General features: G+C 40.3%; 1 protein-coding gene across 2 annotated transcripts in view; it reads right to left on the bottom strand.

Annotated features, from left to right (window-relative positions):
• TTC7B (tetratricopeptide repeat domain 7B) overlaps window positions 1–21,668 on the bottom strand; it is an 840,626-nt gene that overhangs the window by 365,763 nt on the left and 453,195 nt on the right. For both annotated transcript variants that reach the window (XM_053697563.1, XM_053697564.1), the window contains exon 12: window positions 11,265–11,382. In XM_053697563.1, coding sequence (XP_053553538.1) covers window positions 11,265–11,382 — 118 coding nt within the window. The remainder of the gene's footprint in view (window positions 1–11,264; window positions 11,383–21,668) is intronic.

The raw sequence follows: 21,668 nt of genomic DNA, 5'->3' as shown, positions 1-21,668 counted from the left end.
CTCTTTCTGGAGCGACCTTTCTAGTTCCTCGAACCAAAAGGACGCCGCTGAAGTGACAGTAATAACACACGTAGCTGGTTGAAGGATGAACCCTTGCTGAACAAAAATCTTTTTAAGCAATCCTTCCAATTTTTTATCCATAGGATCTTTGAAAGCGCAGCTGTCCTCTATAGGAATAGTTGTGCGCTTCGCTAGTGTTGAAACAGCTCCCTCAACCTTCGGGACCGTCTGCCATGCGTCCCTTCTAGGGTCTACTATGGGAAACATTTTCTTAAATATAGGAGGTGGGGCAAAGGGTACACCTGGCTTCTCCCACTCCTTATTCACTATGCTCGCTACCCTCTTGGGTATAGGAAAAGCATTGTCGTGCACTGGGACCTCTAAAAATTTGTCCAATTTGCACAATTTCTCTGGTACTACCATAGAATCACAGTCATCCAGAGTAGCTAATACCTCCTTAAGCAAAGCGCGGAGATGTTCTAGCTTAAACATAAATGCTACTATATCAGGTTCTGCCTGTTGAGAAATTTTTCCTGAGTCTGAAATTTCACCCTCAGACAGCCCTTCCCTCACAGCCAATTCTGATTGATGTGAGGGTAAAATAGATAAGGCATCGTCAGCGTCTGATTGTTCATCCTTTTTATCTGTATTTAAAACTGAACACGCTTTCTCTGAAATGCTGGCAGTTTGGATAAAAGATTTGCTATAGAATTATCCACTACTGCTGTCAATTGTTGCATAGAAATAAGCACTGGCGCGCTAGGTGTCGCCTGGGCGGGCAAAGCTGATGTAGACACAGAAGGAGAGGATGTAGAACTATCCCCACTACCTTCATTAGATAAATCATCTTGGGCAACATTATGAAATGTAACAGAGCTATCCTTATTTTGTTTGGACGCTATGGCACAATCATCACAAACACTCGAAGGGGGAACCACATTTGTCTCTACACACACAGAACATAGGTTATCTGATGGCCCAGACATGTTAAACAGATTTAGGCAGGCAAACAATGCAATAAAAACGATTTTAAACAAAAACGTTACTGTCTCTTTAAATAATAAAATGACACACTTTATTTCTGAATGTTCAAAAAACTATGAAGGCAATATCCGATTTTTATGAAATTTGGACCCCAGTGTCTTAATGCTTATAAAGTATTGCACAGCAAATATGGAGACTCTAGCTCTTAAAACAAGCAAACCGGAGCAAATTGTTGGATTTAACCGTTTTTATACACCACAATCCCTGCTACAGCATTGCTGAAGCTTTTACCTTCCTTAGGGGTCAACCATCCACAGAAATAAGCCTTCTGGAGTCACTTTCTGAGCCACAGGACCCTCTCACATGAGACTGCATGCACTGCCTTGAAAATCAACTGCACAGCTGAAGTGCCAAAATGAGGCCTCCTCCCTCAGTACACTAGAGTGAAGGTTCCTTCTCACAAACTCCTCGCCATCCCCGTGGAGATGCTACTTGTTCAGAGCGGCAAGGAGAATGACTGGGGGGCGGAGCCAGAGGGGGAGCTATATGGACAGCTCTTGCTGTGTGCTCTCCTTGCCTTTCCCTGTGGGGGAGAATATTTCCCACAAGTAATGGATGACGCCGTGGACCGGACACACCAATGTTGGAGAAATAAGTACCAGGCCTATTCCATTCCTTTGAAATCATATCAGAAATAGCATCAGGAATTGGAAAAACCTCTGAAGTAACCACAGAAGGTTTATAAACAGAATTTAAACGTTTACTAGTTTTAATATCAAGAGGACTAGTTTCCTAAATATCCAAAGTAATCAACACCTCTTTTAACAAGGAACGAATATACTCCATCTTAAAGAGATAAGTAGATTTGTCAGTGTAAATATCTGAAGTAGGATCTTCTGAATCAGATAGATCCTCATCAGAGGAGGATAAATCAGTATGTTGTCGGTCATTTGAAATTTCATCAACTTTATGAGAAGTTTTAATAGACCTTTTACGTTTATTAGAAGGCGAAATAGCAGAGAAAGCCTTCTGAATCGCATCAGCAATAAAATATTTTATATTCTCAGGGATATCATGTACATTAGATGTTGAGTAGGCATTCTACTAGTACTGATTGATACATTTTCTGCATGTAAAAGCTTATCATGACAACTGTTACATACTACCGCTGGAGATATAATCTCAACTAACTTACAACAGATACACTTATCTTTGGTAGAACTGTTATCAGGCAGCAGGAATCGAACAGTGGTTTCTGAGACAGGATCAGATTGAGACACCTTGCAAATGTAAGAGAAAAAACAACATATAAGCAAAATTATCAATTTCCTTATATGGCAGTTTCAGGAATGGGGAAAAATGCAAACAGCATAGCTCTCTGAACATAGAAAATGGCAAGAGGCACATAGTAAGTGGGGTTTAAATAATAAAATTATTTGGCGCCAATTATGATGCGCAAAGCAAAATAAAATTTTTGGGCGCTAACAACATCCAGAAATGATGCAACTCGCGTCATAGCAGACGCAACGTTGTGCAAGGAACCTGGATCAACTAAGACGCCGGAAATGGTGAATTTGCGTCACCGAACGTACCTTCGCGTCAAAAAAATTCTTGCGCCAAGAATGACGCAATAAATATTAGCATTTTGCGGCCTCGCAAGCCTAATTTTGCATGCGAAATTAATGAAAACAGTCAATTTTGAAGAAAGGACTATAACCCAGGTAAGAAAAAATAACTTCCTAAATATGTTTTCCCCATTTTGAAACTGATAGTCTGCAAAAGGAAATATACATAAACCTGACTCATGGCAAATATAAGTACAATACATATATTTAGAACTTTACATTAATACATAAAGTGCCAAACCATAGCTGAGAGTGTCTTAAGTAATAAAACATACTTACCGAAAGACACCCATCCACATATAGCAGATAGCCAAAACAGTACTGAAATGGTTATCAGTAGAGGTAATGGAATATGAGAGTATATTGTCGATCTGAAAAGGGAGGTAGGAGATGAATCTCTACGACAGAAAACAGAGAACCTATGAAAAAATTTCCCGCAAGGAAAACCATAGAATTCAATAGGTGATACTCCCTTCACATCCCTCTGGCATTCACTGTACTCTGAGAGGAATCAGGCTTCAAAATGCTGAGAAGCGCATGAAGAAAATCAAGCACAAACTTACTTCACCACCTCCATAGGGAGGCAAAGTTTATAAAACTGAATTGTGGGTGTGGTGAGGGGTGAGGGGTGTATTTATAGGCATTTTGAGGTTTGGGAAACTTTGCCCCTCTCCTGGTAGGATTGTATATCCCATACGTCACTAGCTCATGGACTCTTGCCAATTACACGAAAGAAAGAAAAGAAAAGTGCCAAAAAAAACTCTGACATCACAGAATCAGAACCTCCCTAAAAGGGTCAGTCCTACAGCTGACAAAAAAGCAATTTTTTTAATTTATTTTTTTAAACAACTTTCTTGAAAAACAGGCTTAAAAACAAACAATAAAAGCCCCCCCCCCCAAAAAAAAGTACATACTCTGTTAATAAAAACGGATCCTCACTGAGCCATCAATAAAAACATAATTTATGCTTACCTGATAAATTCCTTTCTTCTGTAGTGTGATCAGTCCACGGGTCATCATTACTTCTGGGATATTACTCCTCCCCAACAGGAAGTGCAAGAGGATTCACCCAGCAGAGCTGCATATAGCTCCTCCCCTCTACGTCACTCCCAGTCATTCGACCAAGGACCAACGAGAAAGGAAAAGCCAAGGGTGAAGTGGTGACTGGAGTATAAATAAAAAAAAAAAAATATTTACCTGCCTTAAAAACAGGGCGGGCCGTGGACTGATCACACTACAGAAGAAAGGAATTTATCAGGTAAGCATAAATTATGTTTTCTTCTGTTAAGTGTGATCAGTCCACGGGTCATCATTACTTCTGGGATACCAATACCAAAGCAAAAGTACACGGATGACGGGAGGGATAGGCAGGCTCTTTATACAGAAGGAACCACTGCCTGAAGAACCTTTCTCCCAAAAATAGCCTCCGATGAAGCAAAAGTGTCAAATTTGTAAAATTTGGAAAAAGTATGAAGCGAAGACCAAGTTGCAGCCTTGCAAATCTGCTCAACAGAGGCCTCATTCTTGAAGGCCCAAGTGGAAGCCACAGCTCTAGTAGAATGAGCTGTAATTCTTTCAGGAGGCTGCTGTCCAGCAGTCTCATAAGCTAAACGAATTATGCTACGAAGCCAAAAAGAAAGAGAGGTAGCAGAAGCTTTTTGACCTCTCCTCTGCCCAGAGTAAACGACAAACAGAGAAGACGTTTGTCGAAATTCCTTAGTTGCCTGTAAGTAAAATTTCAGAGCACGGACTACATCCAGGTTGTGCAGTAGACGTTCCTTCTTTGAAGAAGGATTTGGGCACAAGGAAGGAACAACAATCTCTTGATTGATATTCCTGTTAGTAACTACCTTAGGTAAGAACCCAGGTTTAGTACGCAGAACTACCTTATCCGAATGAAAAATCAAATAAGGAGAATCACAATGTAAGGCTGATAATTCAGAGACTCTTCGAGCCGAGGAAATAGCCATTAAAAATAGAACTTTCCAAGATAACAACTTTATATCAATGGAATGAAGGGGTTCAAACGGAACGCCCTGTAAAACATTAAGAACAAGGTTTAAACTCCATGGTGGAGCAACAGTTTTAAACACAGGCTTAATCCTGACCAAAGCCTGACAAAAAGCCTGGACGTCAGGAACTTCTGACAGACGTTTGTGTAACAGAATGGACAGAGCTGAGATCTGTCCCTTTAATGAACTAGCAGATAAACCCTTTTCTAAACCTTCTTGTAGAAAAGACAATATCCTAGGAATCCTAACCTTACTCCAAGAGTAACCTTTGGATTCACACCAATATAGGTATTTACGCCATATCTTATGGTAAATCTTTCTGGTAACAGGCTTCCTAGCCTGTATTAAGGTATCAATAACTGACTCGGAAAACTCACGTCTTGATAAAATCAAGCGTTCAATTTCCAAGCAGTCAGCTTCAGAGAAGTTAGATTTTGATGTTTGAAGGGACCCTGTATCAGAAGGTCCTGTTTCAGAGGTAGAGACCAAGGTGGACAGGATGACATGTCCACCAGGTCTGCATACCAAGTCCTGCGTGGCCACGCAGGAGCTATTAGAATCACTGATGCTCTCTCTTGTTTGATTCTGGCAATCAATCGAGGAAGCATCGGGAATGGTGGAAACACGTAAGCCATCCTGAAGTCCCAAGGTGCTGTCAGGGCATCTATCAGGACTGCTCCTGGATCCCTGGATCTGGACCCGTAACGAGGAAGCATGGCGTTCTGTCGAAACGCCATGAGATCTATCTCTGGTTTGCCCCAACGTCGAAGTATTTGGGCAAAGACCTCCGGATGGAGTTCCCACTCCCCCGGATGAAAAGTCTGACGACTTAAGAAATCCGCCTCCCAGTTCTCTACTCCCGGGATGTGGATTGCTGACAGGTGGCAAGAGTGAGACTCTGCCCAGCGAATTATCTTTGATACTTCCATCATAGCTAGGGAGCTTCTTGTCCCTCCCTGATGGTTGATGTAAGCTACAGTCGTGATGTTGTCCGACTGAAACCTGATGAACCCCCGAGTTGTCAACTGGGGCCAAGCCAGGAGGGCATTGAGAACTGCTCTCAATTCCAGAATGTTTATTGGCAGGAGACTCTCCTCCTGACTCCATTGTCCCTGAGCCTTCAGAGAATTCCAGACGGCACCCCAACCTAGAAGGCTGGCGTCTGTTGTTACAATTGTCCAGTCTGGTCTGCAGAATGGCATCCCCCTGGACAGATGTGGCCGAGAAAGCCACCATAGAAGAGAATTTCTGGTCTCTTGATCCAGATTCAGAGAAGGGGATAAGTCTGAGTAATCCCCATTCCACTGACTTAGCATGCACAGTTGCAGTGGTCTGAGGTGTAAGCGTGCAAAGGGTACTATGTCCATTGCCGCTACCATTAAGCCGATTACCTCCATGCATTGAGCCACTGACGGGTGTTGAATGGAATGAAGGGTGCGGCAAGCACTTTGAAGTCTTGTTAGCCTGTCCTCTGTCAGGTAAATCTTCATTTCTACAGAATCTATAAGAGTCTCCAGGAAGGGAACTCTTGTGAGTGGAACGAGTGAACTTTTCTTTTCGTTCACCTTCCATCCATGTGACCTTAGAAATGCCAGTACTAACTCTGTATGAGACTTGGCAGTTTGAAAGCTTGAAGCTTGAATCAGAATGTCGTCTAGGTATGGAGCTACCGAGATTCCCCGCGGTCTTAGTACCGCCAGAAGAGCACCCAGAACCTTTGTGAAGATTCTTGGAGCTGTAGCCAATCCGAATGGAAGAGCCACAAACTGGTAATGCCTGTCTAGGAAGGCAAACCTTAGGTACCGGTAATGATCTTTGTGAATCGGTATGTGAAGGTAGGCATCTTTTAAATCTACAGTGGTCATGTACTGACCCTCTTGGATCATAGGTAAAATTGTCCGAATAGTCTCCATCTTGAACGATGGAACTCTTAGGAATTTGTTTAGGATCTTTAAGTCCAGGATTGGTCTGAAAGTTCCCTCTTTTTTGGGAACCACAAACAGATTTGAGTAAAACCCCTGTCCCTGTTCCGATCGTGGAACAGGATGGATTACTCCCATTAACAAGAGCTCTTGTACGCAGCGTAGAAACGCCTCTTTCTTTGTCTGGATTGTTGACAACCTTGACAGATGAAATCTCTCTCTTGGAGGAGAGTATTTGAAGTCCAGAAGGTATCCCTGAGATATTATCTCTAGCGCCCAGGGATCCTGGACATCTCTTGCCCAAGCCTGGGCGAAGAGAGAAAGTCTGCCCCCCACTAGATCCGATCCCGGATCGGGGGCCCTCAATTCATGCTGTTTTAGGGGCAGCAGCAGGTTTCCTGGTCTGCTTGCCCTTGTTCCAGGACTGGTTAGGTTTCCAGCCTTGTCTGTAGCGAGCAACAGCTCCTTCCTCTCTTGGTGCAGAGGAAGTTGATGCTGCTCCAGCTTTGAAATTACGAAAGGAACGAAAATTAGACTGTCTAGCCTTAGCTTTGGCTTTGTCCTGAGGCAGGGCATGGCCTTTACCTCCTGTAATGTCAGCGATAATCTCTTTCAACCCGGGCCCGAATAAGGTCTGCCCTTTGAAAGGTATATTAAGCAATTTAGACTTAGAAGTAACATCAGCTGACCAGGATTTTAGCCACAGCGCCCTGCGTGCCTGAATGGCGAATCCTGAATTCTTCGCCGTAAGTTTAGTAAGATGTACTACGGCCTCCGAAATGAATGAATTAGCTAGTTTAAGGACTCTAAGCCTGTCCGTAATGTCGTCCAGAGTAGCTGAACTAATGTTCTCTTCCAGAGACTCAATCCAGAATGCCGCTGCAGCCGTGATCGGCGCAATGCATGCAAGGGGTTGCAATATAAAACCTTGTTGAACAAACATTTTCTTAAGGTAACCCTCTAATTTTTTATCCATTGGATCTGAAAAAGCACAGCTATCCTCCACCGGGATAGTGGTACGCTTAGCTAAAGTAGAAACTGCTCCCTCCACCTTAGGGACCGTTTGCCATAAGTCCCGTGTGGTGGCGTCTATTGGAAACATTTTTCTAAATATCGGAGGGGGTGAGAACGGCACACCGGGTCTATCCCACTCCTTAGTAACAATTTCAGTAAGTCTCTTAGGTATAGGAAAAACCTCAGTACTCGCCGGTACCGCAAAATATTTATCCAACCTACACATTTTCTCTGGTATTGCAACTGTGTTACAATCATTCAGAGCCGCTAACACCTCCCCTAGTAATACACGGAGGTTTTCCAGTTTAAATTTAAAATTTGCAATATCTGAATCCAGTCTGTTTGGATCATAACCGTCACCCACAGAATGAAGTTCTCCGTCCTCATGTTCTGCCACCTGTGACGCAGTGTCTGACATGGCCCTAATATTATCAGCGCACTCTGTTCTCACCCCAGAGTGATCACGCTTACCTCTTAGTTCTGGTAATTTAGCCAAAACTTCAGTCATAACAGTAGCCATATCCTGTAATGTGATTTGTAATGGCCGCCCAGATGTACTCGGCGCTACAATATCACGCACCTCCCGATCGGGAGATGCAGGTACTGACACGTGAGGCGAGTTAGTCGGCATAACTCTCCCCTCGTTGTTTGGTGAAATTTGTTCAATTTGTACAGATTGACTTTTATTTAAAGTAGCATCAATACAGTTAGTACATAAATTTCTATTGGGCTCCACTTTGGCATTGCAACAAATGACACAGGTATCATCCTCTGAATCAGACATGTTTAACACACTAGCAAATAAACTTGCAACTTGGAATACAATTCAATTAGAATAATATTAAAAACGTACTGTGCCTTTAAGAAGCACAGAAGATCTATGACAGTTGAAAATTAATAAATTGAAAACAGTTATAGTGTAAACAACACAACTTTAGCAAAGGTTTAATCCCATTAGCAAAGATAACAAATTCTGAAAGCAGGAAACAAATTACAGAATAAACGTTTTTTATCTCAGTCAACTATAATTCTCACAGCTCTGCTGAGAGAAATTACCTCCCTCAAAATAAGTTTTGAAGACCCCTGAGCTCTGTAGAGATGAACCGGATCATGCAGGAAATACAATGAGCTACTGACTGAAATATTTGATGCGTAGCAAAAGCGCCAAAAAACGGCCCCTCCCCCTCACACACAGCAGTGAGAGAGAACAGAAACTGTCAGAAAAAAGATTAAGCAACTGCCAAGTGGAAAAATAGTGCCCAAACATTTATTCACTCAGTACCTCAGCAAATGAAAACGATTTTACATTCCAGCAAAAACGTTAAACATAATTTCTAGTTATTAAACAGCTTTATGTAATTCTTACAGTGTAATTCTAGTGAAGTACCATTCCCCAGAATACTGAAGTAAAAGTATACATACATGACATTATATCGGTATGGCAGGATTTTCTCATCAATTCCATTGTCAGAAAATAAAAGCTGCTACATACCTCTATGCAGATTCATCTGCCCGCTGTCCCCTGATCTGAAGTTTACCTCTCCTCAGATGGCCGAGAAACAGCAATATGATCTTAACTACTCCGGCTAAAATCATAGCAAAAACTCTGGTAGATTCTTCTTCAAACTCTGCCAGAGAGGTAATAACACACTCCGGTGCTATTTTAAAATAACAAACTTTTGATTGAAGATATAAAACTAAGTATAATCACCATAGTCCTCTCACACATCCTATCTAGTCGTTGGGTGCAAGAGAATGACTGGGAGTGACGTAGAGGGGAGGAGCTATATGCAGCTCTGCTGGGTGAATCCTCTTGCACTTCCTGTTGGGGAGGAGTAATATCCCAGAAGTAATGATGACCCGTGGACTGATCACACTTAACAGAAGAAATAAATAACTCCTCACACTAACAGTGCCTGCAAAAACTGCCATAAAAACCTGCACCCTGACAGGAATAATAAAAAACGTCCCTGCAGCGTTTCAGCTGAGTAAGTGCCAAATTTTTCCCTGCTACATAGAAAAATAAAACTGGCAATTACCTCAATATTTATCTGTCCGGCAGCAGGACAGCTCATCCGGCAGCAGGACAGCCATCCCTCACCTTTAGAAATACAGAAAGGCTGAGTAAACTTACTCAGGCTATCTAAATAGGGCAGCAAAATGTTTTTGGAAAAAGCAGTGAGGATTGTACCCCAAGAAGATTTCACCTCCTTCTTGCAACGCAGGCAAAGAGAATGACTGGGGGTTATGGGTAAGGGAAGTGGCATATATATAGCAGCTGTGCTGTGGTGCTCTTTGCCTCCTCCTGCTGGCCAGGAGTGATATTCCCACTAGTAATTGATGATTCCGTGGACCCACCATATCTTAGGAAAGAAAAGGGATTATCTATCTTTTTAAACAATAACATTTTTGGTGTTTACTATCCCTTTAATGAAGGTTTTGGTTTTAAAACCAATACATATAGAAAAGAGACTGGCCTCAACAGTCTTCTACACTACACTAGTGCGCACCATCTATCCCTCATAAAATCTCTATCTCATAGTCAATTTCTTTGAGTTAAAAATATAGTTTCTGATGAACAGAAGACTCCATTAAGTTTTTAGGAGATGAGTCAGGGATTTTTGGATAGGGGCTCTATTAAAATGACTTAACTGTCCTTTTAAGGGAACAGATGGGGGACTCGTGCTAATAAAGTGTATGTTAATTTATTGCAAGACTACAGAAAAGTCTTATAATAGCAAGTTGTTTTATGTCCCAAAAGTACAGGACATCTTGCAAAGCTGGGTTTCAAAGAAAGATCTCAAATCACCCTCTCTTCATTATAAATTCTCCATTTTTAAAGTATCTAGTGGTGTGTGTGTGTGTGTATATATATATATATATATATATATATATATATATATGTATATATATATATATATATATATATATATATATATATATATATATATATATATATATATATATATATATATATACACACAAATAAAAAGAGGGATCAGCACCACAGAAATTTTGACTGTTAACCCCATAGATGATGGGGTGACCAAAATGTATTTACAACACCTCTAGTGCACAGAGAAACATAAAATATGAGATGCGGAACAAAAGAGAAAAGTGTGGTTTCTTGTCCAGCACCAGGGTTTTTAATTAAAAATATATATAATAATAGCAGTAACATTAGTGAAAACCTTGATATAGGCATAACAGTAGAACATATTCAGAATTTCCATCTATTAAGCTGGCAACAAACTTCAACTAAAAGGGCCCAGCACTATCTATTGTAGTCCCTTTCCATGACTTTACGACACTCATAGGAGACAGATTGAACGGTGCTATTAGTATTGAGGTTTGTTTACACATTCTTTTATACTTTTAATATATTCAGGGACTACTATGATATAGTATAATATTGGGTCCTTTAATTTGAAATTTTATATAGATTTTTTGTTTCTATATACATTTTATTTAACAGATTAATTAGTTCAAATAAAAAAAGAATGTAAATTATACAAAAAATCTTCTTTAAAAAACACAAACCATACAATTAACAAGAAGGGAAATCATCAAGATTAAATAATAGTTCCCATTAACTGTAGATAGTTGGCAAACAAATACTTATTCCAGCATTTAAAATACTAGCAAATCTCGTGAGGATCCCCACTGAGAGCTTTGTACTGAAAGCAAATGCAGTGTGCAGTTCTTACCATCGGTAGCTTGTAAACTATAAGTGAGTCCCAGTGCCAGGTAGCCTTTGGCTTTAAATTCTAAGCTCTTGTCTCCGAACTCCACAACCATACTGGCAAATCTCTCGGCTTCTTCCATCTGAAAATGTTAAAAAGAGATCTAGTAGAGACAGCTAAAAATATGCAGTGGTATAACAAGTACTATACATTCATAGCTGCTGGGTTTGCAATTACTGGGCTGTGTGGTGTGGAGTACAGCAATTTATGTGACTAGCATAATGCAAAGAACTTTAAAGTTTCATATATTAAAACACTTAGATTTGGACACGTATACAATATATATATACACATACATACATACAATAAATATATTGTATGTATGTATATTGTATGTATGAAGTAGTGAGAAAGAGAACATATAAGGCATTAGGTGCATGTTCAGGATTCATACAGCACTACTATAACCGTGAAGAAATAGCAGTGAGTAGAAATCGGATTTTCTTCTACATGATTGGCTAAATCCTGACGCTTCCACCTTAAAAATATCTCTAAAATGAGACATTTGCTAACACAAGACACAACTAAGATTTGAATCCACTCTCTCATCCTTTCCCGCCTTGATTACTGCAACTCTGTCCTCTCTTGTCTCCCCAGCTGCCGCCTAGCTCCTTTACAATCCATAATGAATGCCTCTGCCAGGCTCATCTTCCTTACACGTTGCTCTTCATCTGCTGCACCTCTCTGCCAATCCCTTCACTGGCTTCCTCTTGCCTCCAGGATTAAACACAAAATTCTCGCTCTGACATACAAAGCCCTCAACTGCACTGCTCCCCCCTATATAGCAGACCTTGTCTCCAGATACTCTCCCTCCTGCTCTGCTCATGACCTCCTACTCTCCTCCTCTCTTGTTTTCTCCTCATATTCCCATTTACAGGATTTACAGGTTTGTATATAACCTTCTTTAGAGCTGACTACAACAGTGCGACTCTTGGCAGGGCCCTCTACCCGTCTGATCCCTATAAATGTTTCCTTGTATTCCGCCTATGTTTACAGTGCTGCGGAATCTGTTGGCGCTCTTCAAATAACCAATAATAATAATAATGATTGTGGTCACATTTTCAAATAATAAAGGAGTTAGATGGTTTTAATTTTAGCAGATTGCAAAACCTTTTTCCAAAATCTGCTGGTGATGAACAAAGCAAATTATGCTGTAAAACTTGGTGAAAAAACAATATATTACCTTCTAAACTGTTCAACCAAAGCGTTACTGTATCTACCCCAAGATGAAGAGATAACTCTATTGGAATGATCCCTTAAAAAAACATGAAACATTTTTTATCTTTCATTTTTCAAATAGCACATACAAATTTACAAACTAACTTCATTCTCTTAGAATCCTTTGTTGAAAGAGCAGTAATGCATTATTTGGTGATAAATGAACACTTAGGTGAACCAATGACATGAGATATATATGTACAGCCACCAATCAGCAGCTAGCTTCCAGTAGTGCATTGCTACTTCTGAAACCACCTAAGTATGCTTTTCCACAAGAGAACAAATACAATTATATTATAGAAGTAAATTGGAAAGTTATTTAAAATTGTATGTGATTTCTAAATCATGAAAGTTTAATTTTGACTTTACTGCCTCTTTAACTTAGGAGAGGTCTTCTCAGAATGTATGCCATAAGCAGTGCATTACAAATCTATCTAAACAAGGCAGCTTTGGAATCATGCTCTCTTTTCTGTAATCAGAATTGACCATAATAGCTTAGAAGAGTAATGAATCAAAACCTGAACACCCAAATCCAGATCTTTATGAGGAATGGGAAGTCAAAAAAGTGGACAAATTCTTTCCAGAGCTTAGAAGAATGTTAAAACATATGGATTAAGAACGATCATGTACAGAGGATTAAAGATAATCCATTTATCAACAAAACCTTGGATAATCTCCAAGATCTGCAGACTTGACAGGGAATCCCAGGGAGAACTCCTCATATTACATTATATAAAAAAATAGTACAGTACAATAGTAAGCCTGGACTCTTGTGCTTTTGAGTCAAACAAAGACCTCTACTTGCATTTTAAACAATGCTTAAAAAAAAAAAATAATATGAAATAATATATAATACGCAAACATAAAGGATACTCAACTGCTCACAGTCAGCCACTGTGAAGTTACGCAATAGAAAAAATGTCAAAACCTATCTGTAACAGAAAAAGTACAGAAAGCACCTGCCAGTGCGTCATTTTTATTTAAAAAATCCTAGGCAACAAACTTTACAATTGACTTCTATTCTTAAATTTGCTTTTACTTGTAGGCTGAGAGCCAAATCTTTTTTTTTCTGCACTCCTCCTTGCTCACTAGCTCTCTTTAATGTATCTTGTCGTGGATGTCTTCTCCATATCTAAAGCTTAAAGGGGCAGTTTAGCCAAAAACATAATTTATGCTTACCTGATAAATTCATTTATTTCATGGAGTCCACAATCCATTACTACTGGGAATTACCTTCCCTGCCACTTGGAGGAGGCAAAGATCCCCAAACCCCAAGAGCTCTATATAACCCCTCCCAACTCGTGAATAGCTAGGCCAAAAAAGGTAGGAAAAGAAATAAAGAGCAAAAAATATAGGAAAATAAATAGTGCGTCTTGTGGACTCTTACCAACTTGAAATAAATGAATTTATCAACTAAGCATAAATTATGTTTTCTTTCATAAAGGTGGTAAGAGTATATGATCCATTACTTCTAGGAACCAATACCAAAACTGTGGAGAGTCCACAAGTAATAAAAATAAACTAAATTCACAACCCTAAAAAGAAAGTAGATATATCTCTTCAATATATATATATAACGTTTCGGCCCCTGTTCTTGACAAAGGCCCAAACAGGGGCCGAAAATTTGAAATAAAATATATGTTCTTTTGAATGAAGAAAGAGTCATCTGTGAGCTATATATATATATATATATATATATATATATATATATATATACACACATACATATATATATATATATATATATACACACACATGTATATACTGTACATACATACATACACAGTTACGTACATATACACACAAATATTTCCCCTTTTTTAATGCACTTAAAACAACCCAAATGCAAAAATGACCCAGAAACAACAGCCTGAAGGACCTTTAAACCAAAAGCTGCTTCAGAGGAAGTGAAAACATCAGAATGGTAGAACTAAGTAAAAGTATGCAAAGAAGACCACATAGCTGCCTTGCAAATTTGGTCAACAGAAGCTTCATTCTTGAAAGCCCAAGAAAAAGCTACAGATCTAGTAGAGTGAGCAGTAATCTGATTAGGAGCCTGCCCCGCCTTCAAGTAAGCCTCATGAATTAAAAGCTTTAACCAAGAAGCCAAAGAAACAGCAAAAGCTTTCTAACCTTGTTTAAAACCAAAAGAATGATCTTAAATCCTTGGTAACATCGAAATAATACTTCAAAGCTCTACCACATCCAGTTTCCAAGAAGCCTTTCTGAAAAATTCTTAGGATTAGGACACAAGAAAGGGACAACAATGTCCCTGCTTATATTCTCAGAGGACACAACCTTAGGGGAAAAAAATCAAAATTGGTTCTTAAAACTGCTTTATCTTGATGAAAAAACAAATAAGAATAATCACAAGAAATAGCAGAAACCCTTCAAGCAGAGAAGATAGCCAGAAGAAAAATGACTTTCCAGGAAAGAAACTTAATGTCCACCTTATGCACATGCTCAAATGGAGTAGGATGCAAAACCTTCAGTACCAAATTCAAATTGCAAGAAGGAGAAATAGGTTCAATAACAGGTATATACAAACCCATAGCCTGAACAAAACCATGAACATCAGGAAGATTAGCAATATTCTTGTGAAAAAAAAACAGAAAGAGCAGAAATCTGACCTTTCAAAGAACTGGCAGATAAACCAGTATCCAAACCATCTTGAAAAAATTGCAAAATTCTAGGAATCCTAAAAGAATGCCAGGAAAAAACATTATCACTAGGAAATAAAAGTTTTCCAAACGTTATAATTAATTTTCCTGGTAACTGGCTTTCAAGCCTTAATCAGGGTTTCAAATACAGATTTAGACAAACCCCTATGCCTAAGAACTAGCCATTCAATCTCCATGCCATCAAGTTTAGAGATTTCAGATCCGGATGAAAAAATGGACCTTGACAAAGGTCTGGCCTTAGAGGAAGAGGCCAAGGAGAGCAACTGGACATCAGAACTAGATCTGCAAACTGAACTCTGGAGGGCCAAGCTGGAGCAATTAGAATCACTGATGAATTCTCCTGCTTAATCTTGGAAACTACTCTGGAAAGAAGTACCAAAGTTGGAAAAACATAGGTCAGCAGAAAAGACCATGAAGCTATCAGAGCATCCACAAACACTGCATGAGTATCCCTTGTCCTTGCATAGTATTCGCTTCCCATTTGAATACCCCTGGGATGTGTACTGAAAGTCCCACCTTAATGGTTGACATAAGCCACAGCTGGGAAATTGTCTGACTGAAACTGGAGAAAAGAGTCTCCTTTCAGAAGGGGCCAAGCTTGAAGAGCTCTGAAAAGTGCACAAAGTTCTAGGATGTTTATAGGCAACCTTGCCTCCCCTGTGCTGTCAGCTAACCTCCAAAACAGCTCCCCATCCTAAGAGTTACATTTGTAGTAATCACAGACAAAACAGGATGAGCAAAAGAAGCCCCCCCCCCCCCCACGCAAAATAAGCTGGAGATCCAGCTACCAAAACAAAGACCATCTTGTCTTGAAATCCAGAAAAATCTTCTGAGACAACAGAGTATGATCAATGAACCACTGTTGAAGCATACAAAGCTGCAGTGGTCTCATATGAAAATAAGCAAATGGAATAGCATCCGATGCTGCAATCATAAGACCTAGAACCTCCATACACAGAGCAACAGTGGGAAACTGGAGAGATTGAAGATTTTGACAGGCTAAAACCAATTCCAGTCTTTGATCTCACAGAGAGAGTCTATCGGGAAAAAAGAAACCCTTGTCTGAGGAACTAGAGAACTCTTTAACAAATTGATCCTTCGACCATGATGTTGGAGATACAACAACAGTCTGTTGATGTGAGATTCTGCTAAATGAAAGATGAAGCTAGTACCAAGATATCATCTAGGTAAAAAAACAGAGCTATTCCCTGGCTTCTGATGACCGACAACAGAACCCCCAAAACCTTTGTAAAGAGCCTTGGAGCTGTAGCCAGACCAAACCGAAGAACTATAAACTAAAAATACTTGTCTAGAAAAGCAAACCTCAGAAACTAAAAATGATCTTTGTGAATTGGAATATGTAGGTCAGCATCCTTTAAATATATTGTGGACATAAACTGACACCTTGCTGAATGAAAGGCAGAATGGACCGAATAGTCTCCATCTTGAAGGTTCTGACAAACTTGATCAAAGCTTTTAGATCTAACACAGGTCTGCAAGTTCCCATTTTCTTGGGAACAAAGAGATTTGCATAAAATCATTTCCCCTGTTCTAGCAGAGGAACAGGAACTATCACACCCATGGATTCTAGATCCAGAACTGATTGAAGAAAAGCCTGAGCTTTTAAAGGGTTTTTCAGAACATTTTACAAAAGAAACCTTCCTCTGGGAGGTCTTACCCTGAAACCTATCCGATAACCTTCGGAAATTATATAACGCATTCCGAAACCATGCCTCCTGAAAGAGACTTAACCTGCCCCCTACCAGAGACTCTGGATTTGGACCCAAACGATCATGCGGACTTGAAAGCATGAGAGGACTTCTTAGTCTGCTTAGACCTGTTCCAATTAGAGCTTGGTTTCCAACCTGAGGGACCCTAGTTAGCTGAGGAAGAATCAGACTTTTGCTCTCTATTCTGACGAAAGGAATGGTACCCTTAGATTTCTTATCTTGAGGTAGAAAAACCTCCCTTACCACCAGTAACAGTGGTAATAATAAAATATCTGTCCCAAACTATTTCTTTCCTTGAAAAGTAATATTCAAGAGTCTAGACTTAGAAAGTGCATCGCAGACCAAGATTTTAACCATAAGGCTCACCTATAAAGGACAGACAAGGACATGCTTTTAGCATTAATCCTAATGATATCCAAGATAGCATCTCCAATAAAGTAATTAGCACATTTAAGCAAACCCAAAATCTTAAGAAAATCTTTCTATCATAATCAGTAATGAACCTGCACCAACCCACTGTACCCCTTATAATCTTTTCCTCAGAGGCCTTAAGACCCACGTTAACAAACTCCCAGAGCTGGATAACTTTGGTATACTATTGTAAGAAACTTGATGAAGCTATTTATTATCCTCTTATTTAATATATATATTACTTTGTTGGCACAACAGGAGACGTAGCTGTCCCCACTGCACCATACTGATTATATAATTAGCAATTTTACCTACCTCTTCACTGCTTACAAAGGTAATATCCAAGTATAGTGATAAACAAGCAGAGCTCCACAAAGAACTCAGGCTATGGCAGGCATAGTGAGTAGAAGCTGGAAAACCAACATACTAGAACTATTCATGCAAACACTAACCATTAGAAATCTTTCTATCATAATCAGTAATGAACCTGCACCAACCCACTGTACCCCTTATAATCTTTTCCTCAGAGGCCTTAAGACCCACGTTAACAAACTCCCAGAGCTGGATAACTTTGGTATACTATTGTAAGAAACTTGATGAAGCTATTTATTATCCTCTTATTTAATATATATATTACTTTGTTGGCACAACAGGAGACGTAGCTGTCCCCACTGCACCATACTGATTATATAATTAGCAATTTTACCTACCTCTTCACTGCTTACAAAGGTAATATCCAAGTATAGTGATAAACAAGCAGAGCTCCACAAAGAACTCAGGCTATGGCAGGCATAGTGAGTAGAAGCTGGAAAACCAACATACTAGAACTATTCATGCAAACACTAACCATTAGTGATCTTTTAATACCTCACGCATTAAGTAATACAATCTAACATTATCACATTACATTTGGAGAAGTGCTTCTTCTCTTGGTACATTGACCAGCTTTTTAAATAACATATCTGACTCCCATAATATTCTGCACAGCTATAATATCATACTGGATGACTTAAACATATTAGTATCTTCAAACATAAGTACTGTCTATTGCCAGCATATTTACCTTTTTCAAATCAAGGCCTCAAAGAATAAATTATATTCTAGAGCATATGTACTATCTCTGTTATAATATTTTTCTTCTCTGAGTTGAGGCTTCAGTAGTGTATTACCTTGATGCAAGACTTATAGTCCTAAGGGTCCAAGAGTGGCCTAATATTTTTTATTTCTACTACATGTCCCATAGCAAGCGCCCCAATTAATAGAATTTAAAGGTCAAGGTCCAAGAGAGGCAGTTGTAGTCCTTATGGGGATTCTTTATTTACCAGACATGATGAATGATAACAGGGGTGTAACTTGATGTATTATATCAGAGTTTGCTACCTACTATAAAAAAGATGGTTCTTTATTTGAGAACCAAAAGTGGTCTCCTGCTGTTTTAGAATACCTACTATAACTTTGAAGCTAATACTTTGTTAGGAGGTCCAAGAGTGGCCCCATGAGTAAGGAGGATTAAGGACAGATTCAGTAGATTCCATAAGGAACAAACACAGAAATAATAACCCCAAAAACAAAAGAGCTCTAAGGAAATGAGTATACAATACCCCATCCTGGGATCACAGCTAACGCTTTAAAAATGTCAAAAAAAGAACTAAAACAAGCGCACACTTGGGCATGCACGCACCAGTGCATGCTCCCTCACCCGCAAAAAAAAAAAGTCAGGAAAAAAAAAGACTACATTTATTTAACTTAAAAAACATAAATTATGCTTACCAGATCATTTCCTTTCCTTCTGTACAGGGAGAGTCCACAGCTGCATTCCCTACTTGTGAGAAATACTGAACCTGGCCACCAGGAGGAGGCAAACACACCCAAAGCCAAAGGCTTAAATACCTCCCCCACTTCCCTCATCCCCCAGTCATTCTGCAGAGGGAACAAGAAACAGTAGGAGAAATATCAGGGTGAAAAAAGAATAAATTAAAATTTAGGGCCGCCCATCGGCGAACTTGGGTGGGAGCTGTGGACTCTCCCCGTACAGAACGAAAGGAAATTATCTGGTAAGCATAATTTATGTTTTCCTTCTTAATACAGGGAGAGCCCACAGCTGCATTCCTTACTTGTGGGAAATTATACCCAAGCTCCAGAGGACACAGAATGCTAACGGGAGGGTAAAAAAGAGAGGTGGCCCCTAATCTGGGGGCACCACAGCCTGCAAAACCTTTCTTCCGAAAGCTGCTTCAGCAGAAGCAAAAACATCAAACGTATGTAAGGAGGACCAGGTAGCCACATTACAAATCTGATCCATAGAGGCCTAATTTTTGAAGGCCCAAGAGGAAGCCACTGCTCTCGTAGAATGAGCCATAATCCTCTGAGGAGTCTTAAAACCCGCTGATTCATAGGCACGAACCACATCTAGATTATGCAGTAAACGTTCCTTCGATGAAGAAGAATTAGGACATAAGAAAGGAACCACAATTTCTTGATTGATGTTGCGATTTGATACAACCTTAGAAGGAAATCCTAACTTGGTTTGTAGAACAGCCTTATCAGCATGGAACACCAGATAAGGAGGGTCACATTGCAAGGCAGAAATCTCATAGACTCTCCGCGCAGAAGCAATAGCTAGTAGAAAAAAAACCTTCCAAGACAAATAACTTAATGTCAACCTCATGCATAGGCTCAAACGGAGCCCATTGCAAAACTTTAGATTAAAACTCCAAGGAGAAGCATTAAATTTAAACACTGGCCTGATCCTAGTCAGAACCTTAACAAAAGACTGTACATCCGGAAGCTCAGCGAGCCTCTTGTGCAGTAAAAACAGACAGGGCCGAAATCTGTCCCTTCAAGGAACTAGCAACCTTACTTTGTGCCAGGACAAACCACGCTCTTCACACCTTATGAAAGATGCGACGAGTAACTGGCTTACGAGCTTGAATGAGAGTATCAATAACACTTTCAGAAAACCCTCTCTTGAATAAGACTTAGCGTTCAATCTCCATGCAGACAGCCTCAGAGAATCTAGATTTTGATGAATAAAGGGGCCTTGTTCCAGCAGATCCCTACGACAAGGTAACCTCCAAGGAGGAGATGATGACATCCCCACTAGATCCGCAAACCATATCCTTCCCTGGCCACGATGGAGCAATCAGTATCACTGACGCCTGCTCCTGTATGATAAAGGTTCTTTTTAAATTTTAGAGGCTGGAATATTCTTTGTGTTTTGGCCTGTATGATTCGAGCCACCACTCAAGGAAGGAGTGGTAATGGCAGGAAAAGAGAAATTAGATTGTACCTCCAAGGCACCGCTAATACCTCTATTAGCTCCGCCTGAGGTTCCCTGGACCTCGACCAGGGATCCTCAGGCGGATAGCTTGGTATTGAGATGGGACAAAAACAACAAAGTCCGGAGCTGCAGTTAAAATTTCTGTTTCTTTATTTAATCATTTAAAAGCGGTTATATGCACAGGTACATAGCATGCCCTTCGTGTACAAAGCTTACGCGTTTCGGCTTGAACGCCATACTCATAGCTCTCTCAGAGAGAGCTATGGGTACGGCGTTCCAGCCGAAACGCGTAAGCTTTGTACACTAAGGGCATGCTATGTACCTGTGCATATAACCGCTTTTAAATGATTAAATAAAGAAACAGAAATTTTAACTGCAGCTCCGGACTTTGTTGTTTTTGTATCTGTGGGCCATTTCCCTTGGAGCTTTGGCAGTTTGGTGCATCTCTGGAGGTCGGACACACTGTGTGTTAAGCATTGGAGAAAAGGTGCAAGGTATTCCCATAGTACCCACTACGGCGGTTGTGATCGCATTACCTGGAAACGTTTCCCCCTCGGAAGCCGGCCACTTCCTCTGACGTCATTCAGAGCCCTTGAGCGTGAGGCGGATGCCTGTGCTGCGCCTAGCAGCTGCCAGCTTGTGGGAGCAATGTGGCTCCAAACAAAGAGACAGCGGACCGCTTTGAGCCTAGGAGAGAGGTCTCCCGAACGGCTCTACACACATCGGGTGTCTGCAGGAAGGCCGTGAAGAGAGGGTAAGTCCCTGTAGGGATAAGAAGGAGCAGTTGGGCTTTGGAGTTAATTACCTGGCATGTTGAACATAGAGTGCACTTGGCACGAAGTTCCCGTATCTACTCCACAGGAGGGACTTTTTGCATTTCTAAAGGGTCTCCCCTTCATTGGGGTTACTGTTTGTATTTAGATGGAACACCATGAGATCTATCTACGGCGTTCCCCACCAGTTGGAATGTGGATCGCTTAAAGCTAGCAGTTGTGGGTCTCCGCCCACTCCAGAATCTGAGATACTTCCCTCATTGCTAGGGAGCTTC

This window comes from Bombina bombina, chromosome 1, assembly GCF_027579735.1.
Source record: "Bombina bombina isolate aBomBom1 chromosome 1, aBomBom1.pri, whole genome shotgun sequence".
Lineage (NCBI taxonomy): Eukaryota > Metazoa > Chordata > Amphibia > Anura > Bombinatoridae > Bombina > Bombina bombina.
This window is presented reverse-complemented; position numbering and strand designations above follow the sequence as displayed.